Raw genomic sequence first — 17236 nt, forward strand, 5'->3', positions numbered from 1 at the left:
TTTTAGAATACAGCTCGTTAAAAGGAAATATAGAAAAAACAAAAACAAAAAAACCCAAAACTTCTGAACACAGAGGCAAGAAGAGCTGCAGACCAGCTGCTTCCTGAGTGCATACTGAATTTGTGAATCTGCTGTAGAATTTCCAATGTCTAGAAGAGCCTCAGCTTAGCATTTTAGCCCCTCTTGGCTATGGTGAATCTTATTTGTTTTGTTTTGTTTTTCAAGACAGGGCTTCTCTGTGTAGCCCTGGCTGTCCTGGAACTCACTNTGTAGACCAGGCTGGCCTCNAACTCAGAAATCCNCCTGCCTCTGCCTCCCAAGTGCTGGCATTAAAGGTGTGCGCCACCACGCCCGGCTTTTTTTTGTTTTGGTTTTTTTGATCGGTTGTTTGATTGGTTGGTTTTTTTCGCCTGTCAATCTTATATTAACTACATATTACACATGTGGGAAATCTGAAAGTCACAGACTAAATGTACAACTTTTAAAAATAAGGTCTCAGCTCAAATTCCATTTTCATTATAGATAAATTTGTTTTTAATGCTGAAAAAGGACTTTCAATGTTCTGGTAGAGATTTGGATGAGTAAGGAGACCTTGATACTAACTCTGATATACATCTGAAAGCTTCTTGAACTACTTCTTAAGTAAGGAACTGACTTCCGGAGGTCTTCAGAAATGAACAAGGGGCCTCTGAGAAGCTGTGTAATGCTGGGAGCTGTGCCTTTACCCAAACAGAAGTTAGGTCTCTTTTCTAACTCTTACCTACTTTCAGTATAATTATATTTCCTTCTATACCTATCCCATCCTTTGAAAGTTATTTTATCTTTTAAACATACAAATTGAATATGATCATTAGATAGTGTTTCTTCAATTTCTCCATGAATTTCAAAAGGCATATGTGGTGGTTTGACTATGCTTGGGCCAGGGAGTGACACTATTAGAAAGTATGGCCTTGTTGGAGGAAGTCACTGTGTCACTGTGTGGGGTGGGTTTTGAGACCTTCCTCCTAGCCAAGTAGAAGCCAGTCTTCGGTTTGCCTTCAGAACAAGATGTGGGACTCTAAGCTCCTCCAGCACCATGCCTGCCTGGATGCTGCCATGCTTCCTGCTTTGATGATAATGGACTGAACCTCTGAACCTGGTAAGCCAGCCCCCCAATTAAATGTTGTCCTTATAAAAGCTGCCTGGGAGCTGGAGAGATGGCTCAGTGGTTAAGAGCACTGACTGCTCTTCCAGAGGTCCTGAGTTCAATTCCCAGCAACCACATGGTGGCTCACAACCATCTGCAATGGATTTGGATGCCCTTTGCTGGTGTGTCTGAAGACAGTTACCAGCTACAGTGTACTCTACATAAAATAAATAAATCCTTTAAAAATAAAAAAAGCCTTGGTGTCTGTTCACAGCAATGGAAGTTTTGGAAGTTAATTTAATAAAAGTTATAGTAACAACCACAAAAGCAGTAAGTGCAAATGCTATGATGCACTCTGTAAGAAAAACTGGAACCAGTCTTCATTACTATGGTTGGAGTAAAGACCTCCTTTCTGATCTCAGTGTGAAAACATCTCCACTAAGAAAGTCAGATTCCAGAAGGAAAGAAATGAGTAACTTACTATATGATGCTTAAAAACCTCCATAATAAAAGTCAGAAAATCAAAGAGTTAACAAACTAAAAAAGGTACAATATTTATCACAAAAAGTTAATAGTCATACAACAGGAAAAGTTCTAAGACCAATAAATGTAAAGAAATAATTAACAAGAGGCTCAGAGAAAAGGAAATTAAAATATACCACAAATGAGAAAATATGCTCATATTTGTTCATAAAAAAGATGGAGCTAAATGTTAGTGAGATGCCACTCCCATCTAAGAAACTGAGAACAGAAAGGAAAAGACAACCCATAGAACCTACAACTCAGTGCACTCAGGACCGTCTCATCGGCTGCACCTGCAGTGTGAGAGTCAGAAGGTTATCCACCAATTACCCTTTCCCAACAACCCCATACCTCTAGGAATCTCTTCCCAAAGTACCCTGATAAAAGCATCAAATAGCATGAGCACAAGGTTACACACAGTGTAGTACTGACTGGAAATAAGCCAAAGTTCACTGTCGGAGAACTGGGATTCTGTACATGAGAACAGTTCATTTGGGCCAAAGAAAAAAAGCCCCAATATGCTGCCTCTGTGTAGAACAGGAAGCCAGCTACACAACAGTGCACACAGCATTGCTCACTCAGCTGAGAAGGCAGAAGGGTGTGTACGCATTTATGTGCTCTTATATCTAAAAACAAACCACAGAGGACAAATGAAAAGAAAGTGGAGGTCAGTGGAGCACAGCTGTTAATTCCATCACTTGAGAGGTGAAGGCAGAGGTACCGTGGGTTCAAGGCCAGTTGTGGTTATATAGAAACACCCTGTCTCAAAAAAAAAACAACACCAACACACACCACACACACACATCAGACAAACAAACAAACAAACATCTCACAGCCCCAGAAGGTAGTAAAGGAATGGAGTGAAAGATGAAACAAAGACTGACTATTATTATCTATATGTACTCACTCAGTAGGTTATATACTATAGATAAAAGAAATGGCTGTATGTATTTTCAGCAGTCATACAGTTAACAACATTGGAATTCTCGTTTTGAAACTCTGATGACACACACAACCAGATGAGTAAAAGCAAACAAAACTGGAAATGTGTTTAAAAAAAAAAAAAAAAAAACCGAAGAGTTTCAGTGTAAACTAAGAGAACTATCCAACTCTGTAAATATCCTCAGGTTCTGACTACGAACTGAAAATATCCATGTTGGGATGGGGATGTAGCCTAGTGGTAAAGCATTTGGCTAACATACAGGAGGCCCTAGGTTCAAACCCCAGGACTAAAAGGCAAACAATATAAAAATCGAACAAAAACCTGTTTGATTTGAAAAGAACACTAAAAAAAACAAAAACAAAAACAAACCAAAAGTGTTTTCTGAATCTCCATAATCTTTGTATGCAAAAAAGCCCAGAAACAAAGCTGCATGGAGCAACAATGTCAACCTTAGCATACAGTCCATGATATAAATTTGATGTCTCACTAAAAGGAACAGGGATCCTTGGACACATGGCTGACTCTAGTGCTAATAAGCAGTACAAACTCACCCGGGAGCACAGGGGATGAGGAGTTTATTCCGAAGGTGCCCATCTCAAGTAAGGTTAAGAATAGAGACAGCAGGTCCCCTCGGGTCTCCTACAGCTTGGAGCCCTTAAAGCTAAGCTCCCCACTTGACAAAATTCTGACTCAGTGTTCAGTTCCTCTCACTGGACTGTGACACAAGGAAGTGTAAGCAGGAGCTGTCTCACAGGATTCAGCAATACAGGACTGTGATGGAAAGCTCTGCCAAGACTGTTCTCTGTCACAGCCCTGTGAGCCCAGCTCTCGGGAGGCTGAGAAGGACAGCCTGGTCTATAAAACAAGACTGCCTCAAAAACCAAAACAAGCCTAGAAATCACACAGAGAGAGCTTAAACGCACCTAAGGGCTGTTGTACTGTCCTGTGCATGTTGCTACCACAGAAACCATCTGCGTGTGGCTTAGGCTCTGACCCTAAATTTAAAAAGTTCATATCACTTAATTTTAAATTAAGTTCTAAATTTATCTTTGTCAAGTGTTAAAAACATAAAATTGTGATTATCAATTAATTCAATTATGTTCCATTTATTATCATGGAGACATTATACTTTTTTGAGACAGGGTTTCTCTGTATAGCCCCCCTGGTTGTCCTGGAACTCACTTTGTAGACCAGGCTGGCCTCGAACTCAGAAATCCGCCTGCCTCTGCCTCCCAAGTGCTGGGATTAAAGGCGTGCAACACCACGCCCAGCGACATTATACTTTTATGAACTACTAACTGGCTTAAGTAATTTTATATACTATTATTTACATATGTAAATAAATAAATTTTTTTTTTAGAAGAGAAGTCATAGCTCAGTTTTAAGAGTCCTCACCAAACATGCAAAGTCCTGAATTCAACTTCAAGCACCCCATAAACAAAGTGTTATGACACGTGCCTATAACCCTGGCAGCAGAAGGATCACAAGTTTGGGCAGTGCAATGGTTCTTATCACCAAGTCCAGTGACTCGAGTCTCTTCCCCAGCCCCCACATGGTGGAAAGAGAACTGATTCCCACAAGTTGTTCTCTGATACACCCCCAATAAAATACAGTGGTATGAGTGCCCTAGACCCCCCACAAAAAAAAGTAAAAATGTAGTAAGAGGATCATATTTTAAGATCATCAGTCTATGTAGCAAATTCAAGGCCAATCTAGGCTTTTTTGAGCCCTGTCTCAAAAAAGCAAAACCAAACCAACATTAAAATAAAAACAGAACCCAAACTTTTTCAGCAGATATAAACCTAAAAGCAAATAGTTTTTTAATTCAACTTCCAAATTACAAGTTTAGCTTGGTGGTGCAGTATTAGCTACCCATAAAGAAGAATGGAATTGATCATTCGCCAGAAAATGGACCGAAACTCATTTTAAGTAAAGCAAGCCTGACTCGGTAAGACAAATGCTGCATGTTTTCTCATATGCAGTAACTAAGTTTTTAAAGACATAAGATCCAAGTACTTTACATACTGTGCATGTATCAAAATGTCACAAGGATAGTCATATTATACTGTATAAACAACAAGAAAATTTTAAAAGCAAAAATTTGTTTGGCCAATGTTAACCCTTCGGTGAACAATTAAAAGTAAGTTTTATAGAGCACTTGCTTAGCATGGGTGAGGCTCTAGGTTTGATCCTTGAGTTGCATTTGCCCACACACATAAAATTATTACGTTTTATAGGTTCTATATACACAGTTACACATGTAGCACATGAGCAATATATAGTACATCTGCAGAATTAAAATTTAATCCAAGGCAATTAAGACAAAAATGTCTGGCTGATAACTAGAGAGACTACCAGGTACTCCTGAAGCAGAGAACTGCTTGCCTTGAGGTTGGGAGTCAGTCCTGGTTAGATGGGAGCAGGACCACTTCCTTCTCTCAACCTAGGGTATAGTCATTCTCTTCTTTGTCTGGAAATAGCTATGAAAATCCATCAGCTCACTGATGCACTTCCTCCCTCAGGGATCAAGGTATGAACACTGGGAGTTGAAGCTAGGTTCCCTTCATTAAGTACAGCCACTGAACCAGCTTCCTCCTGAGAGCCTAGGACCTGCTGAAGGAAGGCTTTTTAACATGTCTAGGAAGAGCATTTCTAACAAAGGCCTGAGAGAAAACTTTCTGTTAAAAGAAAAGGGTTATGTGCTTTGTAGCTCTGTGTAGGAGCTAGCCTAAGGAGGGGATAAACAGTTCTGAATTTTAGAAAAAAAAGACAATATCTTAAAAAAGGTCTTTAGGAGAAATAATAATAACAACAACAACACAAAGGTTGTCACACTGTTACAACACTATCAGAACACTGAACTAAACCATGCAGGTAGGGTTTGTGGCTATAACAATGGCAGAACAACACACATGAAGAAAGCTAAGTGTGTCCATGCCTGGGACCTTTACCTTATGTACGGAAATGAGGCAGGAACCACGAACTTTCACTCACAAATAAGACAGGCCAAGTGAATCATAAGGTAGGTGCCAGGGCTTCCAAGAGCCCTGAGGTCCTACTGTCCTGCTGCCTGCCCCCAGTCTTTTACCACTCAAAGCACATGGACACAGTACTGGGAACCTTTGACACAAACTGTAGACAACCACTAAAGAGGTCCTCTTTGTAAAGTCACAAGGCTCCAAGCTTCCAACTTTTTACCAAAGCCGATGCCTTAGATTAGTCTTTGCTGATGGTAGTGTGGCTATGCTCTTTAGAACCCCTGCATTATACTCCAGGATGCTCTGTGTAACCAAACCATAAACTGAACATCTTTACTTCAACAAGCTGTTCAGATACCTTCCCAATGAACTTTCCAGCTCATGTTACACTAAGAGTGACGAGGGAAACAGCCCAATTTTAACCATGTATTTTAGCATCTGAGATCTTCCACAGGTGTCCTGAGAGAGGAATAAGGTCATGACCTCGGGTCACTAGGTGTTATTGTAACAGAAGGTACCTAATAACATATGGTGCTGCCCTAAATGTGGGCATTACAAGGTCAATTTTCATTTCCTGAAATGAATTCTGAGTAGCATAAAAACTCAGACTATCAAAAACAAACAAACAAACAAACAAACTAAAGCTCTGAAGCCTGTCTGTTCATCAATGATCTTGTCTCAAGTTAAACTGAACTTTCTATAGAACTGAAAAAAAAAAAAATCAAACTGAACTAGGTAACAAGCTAAGGAGGAAAAACCACTGCTGGAGTCAGTGTAGCCAGTCACAAACAAAGCCCACCACATTCTACAAGAAATTATTTTTGCCACTGATTTGCCCAGCAACCACATTACTGTTCTAAACACAAAAATGTTGAGAATTTTCCTTGCCCAGAAGTGGTTTTGTTAAAAGGCTAAGTGCATCTTAACATACATAATTTAGTTTGCAACAAACCACAAAAACGAAGGGAAAAAAGCCTGAAAAAAAATAAAAACATATATTTGGTATAATGATCTGATCAATTACCTCTAAAACACTCTGTGCTGAACTTTTGAAACCCTTAAGATGCTCTGCAGTGTGCTAACAAGTTAAAGGGTTTCTGTTTTTTTCACCCAGCTTGATTCCATTCTCTCATTAACTTGACAATCTACATTACTTTATGGTCTTAAATTGCAGAGGTGCTCAGAAAACGAAAACTATGTATGATTAGTGACCATGCCCTTCTCCACTGGCTGCAGTCACAGCCTTCTGAGTTCTGCAGACACACACAAGCTGCAGAGAGTGCTACTACTCCATCTGTAAGGCTATGCACGTTCAGTAAGACAGAACGTTCCTTGGGAGCCGGGTGATGATCAACCAAATGAATTTCCAGATCTCTCTTCCAAAGGGCAAGACCAGGTTCTAAGAGGAAGATTAAGCTCCACTCTATGTATTCTCCCAGCACAGTCGCACACAAGGAAGCTTGTAAGAAAGCACTAAGAGACAGAAAGCGACAAGACCCAAGTCACACGATCAAGAAGTCTGCTAAACAGACTAAGCTAAAGTATAACTGCAAAGCCGCTAGGGATGTTTAATTATTAAAAAGTAAACCATATGCTTAAGTAATAAAAGACAGCTCAGTAATCAAAAATGGCATGAATCAGTAGTTCTAATTCTGGTTCTACTTGCCCTACTCTGAAGATCTTTTCCTACTATATATACATACATTTTGTGTGTGTGTGTGTGTGTGTGTGTGTGTGTGTGTGTGTGTGTGCGAGCATCTCTTGCCAATCATCTCTACACTTGGGAAGCAAAGAAAAAGGATGGAAAACTGAAGGCAAACTAGGCTAACCAGCCAGATCCTGCATCAAAAAAACAAGGGCAAGCCGGGCAGTGGTGGCGCACACCTTTAATGCCATCACTTGGGAGGCAGAGGCAGGCGGATTTCTGAGTTCAAGGCCAGCCTGGTCTACAAAGTGAGTTCCAGGACAGCCAGGGCTATACAGAGAAACCGTCTGGGGGGTGGGGTGGGGGGGTGGGGGAGGGGACAGGACAGGACAAGGGCAGAGTTTAGCTCAGTAGCAGTGTTTGCTTAGACTGCCCAAAGCCCCACTGAAAAGGAAAAGAAAGTAACAATTTGCCCTAAGCAAAAGAAACATAAAGACCTACAAGTAATTAAGAAATAGTTATAATCACTGGATAGGCTTGGTGGCACACACCTTCAATCCTATATTCAGGAGGCAGAAGTAGGCCAATCTTTGTGAATTCAAAGTCAGATTGGTTTACATAGTGAGTTCCAGGACCACCAGAGTTACTTGGTAAGACTAAAAAAGCTAGCTGGTAGTGACAAAATCCTTTAATCCCAATAGGCAGGGGCAGGCAATCTCTGAATTTGAGGCTTGATCTACAGACCTAGTTCCAGGGGAAGGGGGGGAGGGGGTGAAGAGAAATAGTTATAACTTATAGATGTGTTTTGTAATTTAAAAACAACTCTAGGCTAAAATAGCAGATACTTTTTATTAGGGAAATTAGATGCTAATAAGTTCTCTATTGCTTTGAACTTTAATATCCAAATGATTCAAATTACACACAAGTTTGAAATTACAAAAATATAATTTTTAAGATCAACACCTACTGGTTGTCATACAAGGCTCTAGTAATATAGACTATGAAAATTTCCAAATATTGGATGCTGCTGTTTTTATCTTCTAGTGGCTTCTGCAGCTCAGTCTTAGACAGTCTTGCCATCATTCTTCCTGCCTCCAGACCACATGCACTGCGGCTGCATTAATCCCACTGAAGTACAGACCTGTTAGCACTCACCTGCGTCAAAAGAAGCAGCGGCTTCAACCCTTTCTAGCTAGCTGAAGGCCCCTGCCGCATCCAGGACTTCTCCCACAGCTTGGAGCCACACAAACGGCTCTGTCCTCCATATGCATCCCACGGTACTCACTTTCAGATCTGCCCAAGGGCTCTGCAGGACAGACCCTGGCTCTCTTCTTTCAAATCCCTGTCACTTCCCCCAGTCATTTCTAGAGCCCTACCACTGTTGACAGCGTGTGTACCTTAAGACCTGAAGCAACTGGAGGAAGAGCCCTGGGTTTGACATGAACAACCAGGCCCAACCCAGAAAACTTGCCTCCCCTGAATTGCTTCACTTATAAAGCCCAGATACTGTACTAGATGGACTCTAAGGGCCAGTTCCAGCACTGGACTCTACTATGGAAGCATAGCACATCTTTACTGAATCACATCCAATGAGATATATATGGAAATGCCAAATCCCAGCTACTATTAAACCGTTCAACTTTATATGAGCAAATAGTCCAACATAGCTAGATATTTCAGAGCTACTTTTTAAAATGGTTCGAAATAAAAAAGAAAACAAGCCACAATAAAAAATAAAAACAGAAAAAAAATGTGAGGATTAAGAAAATAAATATAAGCAAAGCTCCAAAATATTTCCTCACCAAATCTCACTATAAATAACTGTTAAATAACACTTTCAAAATGAAGGTTCTGGTGGAAATTTAGGATGCCAAATCCAGTCCTAAAAACAGCAAGGTAAACAGCAGGAACGAGTGATAAAAATACTTTGCTTCAATTGTTTCTAGGTTTCTTGTCAAAGAAAATAAACTTAGATTCAAGCCACAGGAGAACAAACAGCGAAAGCTTCAGAACGCCTCAGACAAGGAGAAACCAGCATATTAGGCCGCAGCACACACACGTGGCATTTATTGGCCTAAATTAAAGCCAGAGACTGGACTGGGCTTTTGGCAGTGGACTCCACCTTGCTCCTTGATTAATAAGTGCAGTTTTCACAGTGGCCTTCTTCTTGCCTTGCCTCAAAGCTGCAGGCACACAGGCAGTGAGCGCAGGCTGAACTTCGGTGTTCTGAACCTGCAGCCTGCACGCTCGGGCTCACCAGTGCTGGTGGCACAATGGTGCCACAGAGGCTACCACAACTCAGCTACTTACAGAAGCAACACTGCGCAGCAGTTCCTAGCAAGTTTGAAGAGCAAACCCCTTGAGATTCTGGAGGGAAAGGGAACAGTATTTCCTAGAAAATACTAACAACTTAAATCAAGTTCTCTGCCCTTTGCTGCTCACACTCTCTAAATCAAAAGCAAAATGAGAGGAAAGCGGACTTTATCAAAACCAGGATGTGGTCTTTCATCAGGCTTGCCAACCCTGGTATCTTACCTGCAGACGCTTTGATCATGTAGCCCCCACTTTCCTCACCAGGAGGCACATCGAGCAGCTGCATAATTCTGTCCAGCAAGCCATGGATGATCTCAAACCCGGGAGTCTTGTTGTAATAAACAGCACAGAGATGCCTGCAGTTTTTCGCACCTACATCTAGGAAATCAAAAAAGACTTGGTCATCGGGTCACATTAGCCATTATTTAAGCAACCTGAACAAAGTTAACAAAAAGAGATAAACAGACTATTTGACATCAAGAGAAGCATCCAGCCTCAGACATTCATGAAAAGATCAAACTTTTTAGTCACCAAGTTTTCAAAGGTGTTTACTATGGGGGGAGGAGCTTTCTGGGCTGGCCTGAAGTCAAAAGGCTTCACTAACAGAACCTGCTTGTAAAATGTGCTGTAAACACTCGTGCAAAATGTACCAGTTGATGATTCATATTCTATATTCATGATACCACCCAAATACTATTAAATACCAAAAGAGCTTTCCACAGAACACGTACTACATTATTTCCAATCGAGACGTAGAAACCTAGATGGGATGAGTGCTGTGCTACGCATGGAAAGCTACTAAGAAGGCAGCTTGCATCTGTATTTTAAACCACCAGAGTAACTTCTAAAAGTATGTGGAGAACCAAAACTATACAAACATAGCCATAATCAGAAACATCCACGCATAGGGAAAAAAGGACTCGAAATAAGTCTAATGTTAACAGGTTATGTTTGAATGAGATAGTTTTTTTTCTACATTTGATCATTTTAAAATCTTACCATGATTAATATATGTTGCCTTATATAAAAATAAGACAAACTGCCAGGGAGTGATAGCACATTCCTTTAACCCCAGCACTCGGGAAGCAGAGGCAGGCAGATCTCTGTGAGTCTGAGGCCAGCCTGATCAACAGAACAAGTTCTAGGACAGCTAAGGCTACACAGAGAAACGCTGTCTCCCACCTCCCCCCAGCCCAAACTCCACAAAGACTCACAACCTGAGATGAACCCCAATGGATAACTGGATAATGGACCAGCGTACAAACAGTGAGACACTACTCACAGATCCAACTTCAGCAACTGTCAATGGACCTAAGCGGTGGAAGGTTCTCAGAGGCACAGTAGTGAATGAAAGGAGTCAGCCACAGAAAGAAGGCCACAGAACACATGATCCATTCATGCCAGGGTGGAAAAGTATTTTTCAAGCAACTGAGACTAGATGGTAGTTGTATAAAGTAAAATGTGGGGGAAATGTGACTAAACTGGGAAAACATGGAGGATTTCCAGGGTGATGGTGTTCAGGATCTCAGGGGGATGGTTTAAAAGGGACCTAGCACATGAAGGAACATTTAAAGTCAGCAGCAGGATTTAACTTTAAAACTAGCCTACAACTTAGGTAAAAACCATGACCCTTAAATTAGAGACACGAGAAACATAGCTCTAAATACAAATGCAAATGCATTTGGCCTCATTTTGCTTTTTAAATTAAGAAAAAAGAAGAAATGACATGAACACAGCGAGCTGCTTCTGTTCACATGGGCTGAACAAAAGCTCAGTGCAGCTTTTCCACAGGTAAAAGCTACTAGCCATGCTGGCACAGATGGCCTTTTATCGTCCCAATAGCCAGATACTGAGGCAGTCAGGCCGCCGGTAAGCTCTGACCAGGGACTGAGTATCTACCAGGCAGCCATCAATGTCATCACTACACTCTAGACACTACACAGCAAGCATTACTGCTTCTATGAAGCAGATGGAGAGCCAAATCAAGGCAATTAAGGGAAGTTGCCCAAAGTCGAGCTAAGTAGCTCAGGCTAATCATTATCAATTCCACAGCTATGAAGTTACAAATCAGGTCATGCTCAGGACTGACTAAACCCCATTCTCTCTCCACTGCCCTACAGTGCACCATAAAGGATTTAGAAGGTTAACAGTATAAGAATAAATGCATGCCTTGCCATATAGTTGCTTAATACAGTCAAAGACATGCATTCTTGAAACATTTTTAGTACAAAGAACAGATGTTTTACTTCTCCAAAGTTTTTATGATTCTTAAAATTTTTTAAGTCACTGAAATAAATTATTTTTTTTAAATCTGGAATCTGTGTCCATCAATAGTATTTTAATTTATGAAGATTATATTCTCAGTAACTCCTGACTGAATAGACACAGAGAAAGAACTGCTTTCCCCATTTAACACTTCCTGCATGCTAAGCTTGAGGCACTCTAGTCTTCCTTACACGATAATGCCCAGTGACACTGCCGGACTGACACAAACTAAACACTTTCTCAATACATAACTAAAGTGTGCAAAGAGGCAAGCACAGGGAGGCAGCCACCATGCCAGGCCAGGAGCACAGAGCGGATCCAATTCCAAGGCAGCCTAAGGGACGAGTGCCGAGCTGCCACCCTGTGCTACTGTTCCTGCCAAGGACCAAGAACTCCGATATCTAAACTCTCTAATCAAAGGTGAGGCTAAGGATAATATTAAAGTCAGGTAGGTATAAATGCCAGGGAACCCAACAGTATGTATAAACGAATATGAGAGGCCTAATTCTGCTGCAGAAATATAAGCGCGCACGCGCGCACACACACACACACACACACACACACACACACACACACACACACACACACACACACAGTCTTTCTCCTCCTGAAGGGAGAAAATGAAGTGCAACAGAACTAAATGGCCCTTTCATATTGCTGACTTGCTTCTGGGTACTCCTGCCATGTGGTCCCCATTTGTTGGTGTCACAGGCCTCCACTTGAACACAGGCATGCACTGAACCCACTTTGTAGCTCCATACTCACCGTGAGAGAATAGGCCAACAGTAAGGCCGCCATTCGGAGAGCTCACCAATGCAAATGAGAAGAAGCTGCCTTAGTTTGATAACCTTTGCCTTGGTCTACTTTTTCCTAATCTCCAAATTACTTAAAGTGAACCTTTCTTTTTTTTTTTTTTCTTTTTTTAAGATTTATTTATTTATTATATCTAAATACACTGTAGCTGTCTTCAGACACTCCAGAAGAGGGAGTCAGATCTTGTTACAGATGTTTGTGAGCCACCATGTGGCTGCTGGGACTTGAACTCAGGANCTTAGGAAGAGCAGTCGGGTGCTCTTACCTACTGAGCCATCTCTCCAGCCCTATTTCTTAAGTTTTACTTAAATCTCTTTGGGTGCTTGGCCTGCATCTAAGTCTGGATTCCACTGTGTCTGGTGCCCACAAAGGCCAAAAGATGGTGTCTTTTTCCCAAAAACTGGGATTACATCTGGCTATTAGCTGCTTTATGTGTACTAAAGTTAAAGTTTGTTTTTTTTTTTTTTTTTTTTTGGAGACAGGGTTTCTCTGTATAGTCCTGGTTGCTGTGGAACTCACTTTTCGAACCTTTCTTGATAACAGTAAAATATCTAGACCAAAACCACAGAAGTTTTAAAGCAATTTATGTGCTTTGAGGAACTATAGCAAAAAAAAAAAAAATTACAATTAAAACTTTAAAAAAGAGCTGCGAACAGAGTCAGTTGACAGAGTGCTTTAGCACTGCACGGGGGCACTGGCATCTCATGTTCAAGGGCATCCTCGGGGACACAGTGAGTTTAACGCTATCTTAGGCTACATGAGACCTTCTTCTCTTCAAAAAGATAAAAAATAAAATTAAAGTTTATTTCTTTTAAGAAAAGTTTCAGGGCATTTATAACTTATGTGGGAAATAATAAACTAACTTCTAGGTTTAATTTTGCAATACTTTGAGGGCTGCGTGTTAACCTCATTATTTAGGTGTTCTCCCTACCCCACGGTTTTTCACATTTTCCAGAGGTACCACCCCCTCTGGATTTGGTTCTTCATATTTTGTTTAAACATTCACTCTCCATTCCCATTACCACCTACAGAAAAATGATGAGGTATGCTAAAATTCCCACCTCCTTGCCTTCTGCACGAGAGGCCATATTACATCACAGGAAGTAAAGACTGCATGCCACAAAGTAAGAACTATTTAGATTTCATGCCAAGGCTAGGGTTTGTTGGAAATGCCTTGGTTCTTTATAACTCAGTTAACAGACCTCTTGTGTCATGCCATCAAACAATTCTGCTTCTTAAATGGGCCTGCCAAGTATGTCAGCCTAAATTATCCATGTATTGCACAGACTTCAAAGTACTGCCTGGAGAGAGCTGATCTAAACCACCCAAAGGAGGGGTGGCTAGATGCAGTTCTGTGAGCTCAAAGAATACAACACATGAGGGGGGTTTTTGGTTTTTTTTTTTTTTAAGGAAAAGAAAAGGGAGTGGCACACAGTGTCCTGAGCATGTGACTCATATCCTAGGCTTTGCCATAGGCTTCCAGGCAGTGTAGATCCTGTTGCACCAATGATTAGAGGGGAATTGGTGGTTTCTGGTAATAATATCATCTAGGGTACAGAGTCCTCCTTACGCTCACATGTACCCAGATGCCAAATAAAGATGCTGTCAGAACAGAAGTGTAAGGGGAGAAGAAAAGGCTTCTAGCAAAATCAAGGGCTGATATTGTGCTCATGCTGGAGACTCACAGTAGGCTCGACTCAGAGAATGAAGCACTTCACTGGAGCATCTATGTCTACCTTTCCAGCAGCATTTTCAACACTGGTACTCACAAAACCGTAACTCATGCTGCAGACCTGCCTCCTAAAGAATTTTAGCATGTTCTAAATGACCACAGCTAATGTAGGGAACCAAGAATCCCGATGTATTCCTTACAGGACTATAAATTAGTGCAGTGGAAATAAGTAAGCAAAGGCATGGAAGTGAAGGAGGGACTAGATGGGGAGATCAGCGGCAGTGACACAAGGACAGGCCATGGGGGAGTGAATAAAACACAGGGCACAATAGCCAGTGGGTGCCCTTAATCCCAGCACCAGGCAAAGGCAGTCAGACTGGAGGCCAGCCTGGTTTACAAGTTCCAACCAAACCAGATGTACCTGTTTTAAGAAAAAAGAAGAGAACAGGAAGAAAAGAAAATGGCATAGTAAAATCCATTTTATAGGTATAATTAATGTATGCAATATAGTACCATATGCGACATATATTTATATGTATAGACATAACTATATGCTGGGTATGTTGGCTCATGTGAACCTGTAAGCAGGATGTAAGTTTGAAGATAGGCAAGGTCACAGAGCAAGGCCTGACTCAAAACCAACAAAGTCAAAACAAAAAAAAAAAAAGAGAGAGAGAGAAAAAAAATCAGTTAAAAAGTTTAGAAAATAATTTACTAAATTATCAAATATTTAAATGTATATACCTAGGGACTGACAATTATTTCTAAAATAATTATTTGTTTAAGGGAAAATGATACTCACTTAAAGACATACTTTAGGAAAAGTCTCCTAACCATCTATTCATTCATGCTCACTCTGCTTTCCACATGGTAGAATATTATGCAACTATTAAAAACGAGATCAATAGTGTGTATCCAGACAGATTAGATTAAGTGTAATTGCATCAGTGTAAACTATAAAACTATCTCTTTGTAGCTGCACACAGAAGTGTAACATGCCACAGATATATGCAAGGACAGGCAGTGAATTATTCTAAATGTGGAATGTCTGACAAGTTGTAGATCTTATTTTTTTAATTAAACAGAAGAACAAAATTCCTAAATCAACAAAACATATTCATGAAAGCTTAAGAATATTAAAAATATATGTTCAATTGTAAGGGACAGAAAAAAAAAAAAAAACAACCAACAACCAGCAACAGCTTTCCTAAAATGCTTTTATATGGCAGCACCAAAGTATACACTTTTATTTTAAAATGATGCTGAGAAGCCGAGAAACAAATGTGAAAAGAAATCTCTCAAATTCTCAATGCATACAGGGGGAAAATTTTATATTCCTGACGGTTGGCTTTTATTTTGTTAACATAAACCTGGAATGGATTTTTATCTATTAAAAAAAATACAGCACTGGATGCATGACAAGGCACATTATACTCACGTTAGCAGATCTTAACTTTGTGGAACCAAGCACACTAAAATAACTTTCTATATTAAAAATGATATATTTACTCAGCTAAGATGCCATCTCATATGAAAAGGATGCTACTTCAAAAACTGTTAACGTCAGTCTCCTTACACCCATGTTTTTTGAATTATTAATTGGAAATTCTACATGCCAAAAATATGAAATGGTGAAATTAAATTAATCCAGACTGATGACATAAGCCCTCTTCAGAAAGCCGCATTGCACATGTGGATGCTGGATAACCTTCTATCATCTGAGGCTCCAGAATTGATGGACAGTATCTCAGAAGATAGGTATTCACAAGCCTATAATAAACTCTTCTTCTTCAGCCGTCACCGAACACACAGGCATACCAAAAATTATGAAGACTGGACCCTTCTTTCACTCATCCATGTCTACTTTCTGTCAGCTGGAGACTGACGCCATGGCCTTATGCGTGCCCGTGTTTAATGTGCCATAACCCACGGCAGATAAGCACTGACATCGTGTGTGTGCATGTGTGTGCGGATAGTATGCTGAGGAACAACCCACTCGAAGACCAACAGTTACGGTCTGTGGTGGCCATGATGCTGCAGGGAGGAAGAAGAAATACAACTCTGAAACAGACCTTGCAATTGAAGGCTTAAAACATAAATTCCTTATTTCCACATTCACTTAAGAAGGGTAAAAAGAAACAGACCATCTTCTCGCTTACAGAGGCGTCTGGGACAAGGTGAGAGTTTGAGAACCATTTCACTGGAGGGAAACGTGAAGGCAGGGGAAATGGAGTTCAAAGCAGGAGCCACTCTGGAAGATGGAGCAAGGTATGAGGGAGTCAAAAGCTCAGAGTAGCTGAGCTTCAAGAAGAAAGGGAGGCTGTCTAGAGCTTATGTGAGAGCTTGAACCCACTGCACTTAGTACAGCAGTGACCAAGTCCAAACCTTCTGAAACCATGCACGTGAGGCTGCTCCTTGGATGAGCGGGTAATGCTGATCTGCTCCTAATGATATAACCACCACCTCCAACCCCTTTACAGAGCAAGCCAAGCTCACGCACATCCTTAGGTTCCTGTTCCTTTTAGACTTGCTCATTCTCAACCCAGAGATCCGATTTCTTGCATTTCAGTCAGATTTGAGGCATAGTGGCAGCTTCCACAGCACTGAGGGAGGAACTGTGACTGCAGGACTCAACTGTGTTTAAACCGTGGGAAGGCCAGATTGTTCAAACTGAGCTAGCTTTTCCAGACAGGCAGCCTTTTGCTCATCCCTGTAGTTTTCCTGGCTTTTAAAAATATTTTGTTTACAGTTTGGTCATTCCTGACATTGAAGTGAATGATGATTAACATCTGAAAGCAGCCAGTAACTTTCACAGCAGCCTTGCATGCTCGCCACAGCTACCCTCCCTGCTACAAAACTAAAAACTTACCCTAGGGCAGAGTCTGTCCTCAGTTTCTTGTTCCAAAAACACATGCCACTCTGTCCACCAAAAGGGATAAATCAGCTCAGTCCCCTGAGT

At 40.9% G+C, this 17236-nt stretch overlaps 1 protein-coding gene across 2 annotated transcripts in view; it reads right to left on the reverse strand.

The window, feature by feature from the left end:
- Positions 1–17236, reverse strand: part of Farsb (phenylalanyl-tRNA synthetase subunit beta) — a 67063-nt gene that overhangs the window by 8275 nt on the left and 41552 nt on the right. For both annotated transcript variants that reach the window (XM_021158176.1, XM_021158340.1), the window contains one exon: positions 9750–9905. In XM_021158176.1, coding sequence (XP_021013835.1) covers positions 9750–9905 — 156 coding nt within the window. The remainder of the gene's footprint in view (positions 1–9749; positions 9906–17236) is intronic.

Source organism: Mus caroli, chromosome 1 (genome assembly GCF_900094665.2).
Source record: "Mus caroli chromosome 1, CAROLI_EIJ_v1.1, whole genome shotgun sequence".
Lineage (NCBI taxonomy): Eukaryota > Metazoa > Chordata > Mammalia > Rodentia > Muridae > Mus > Mus caroli.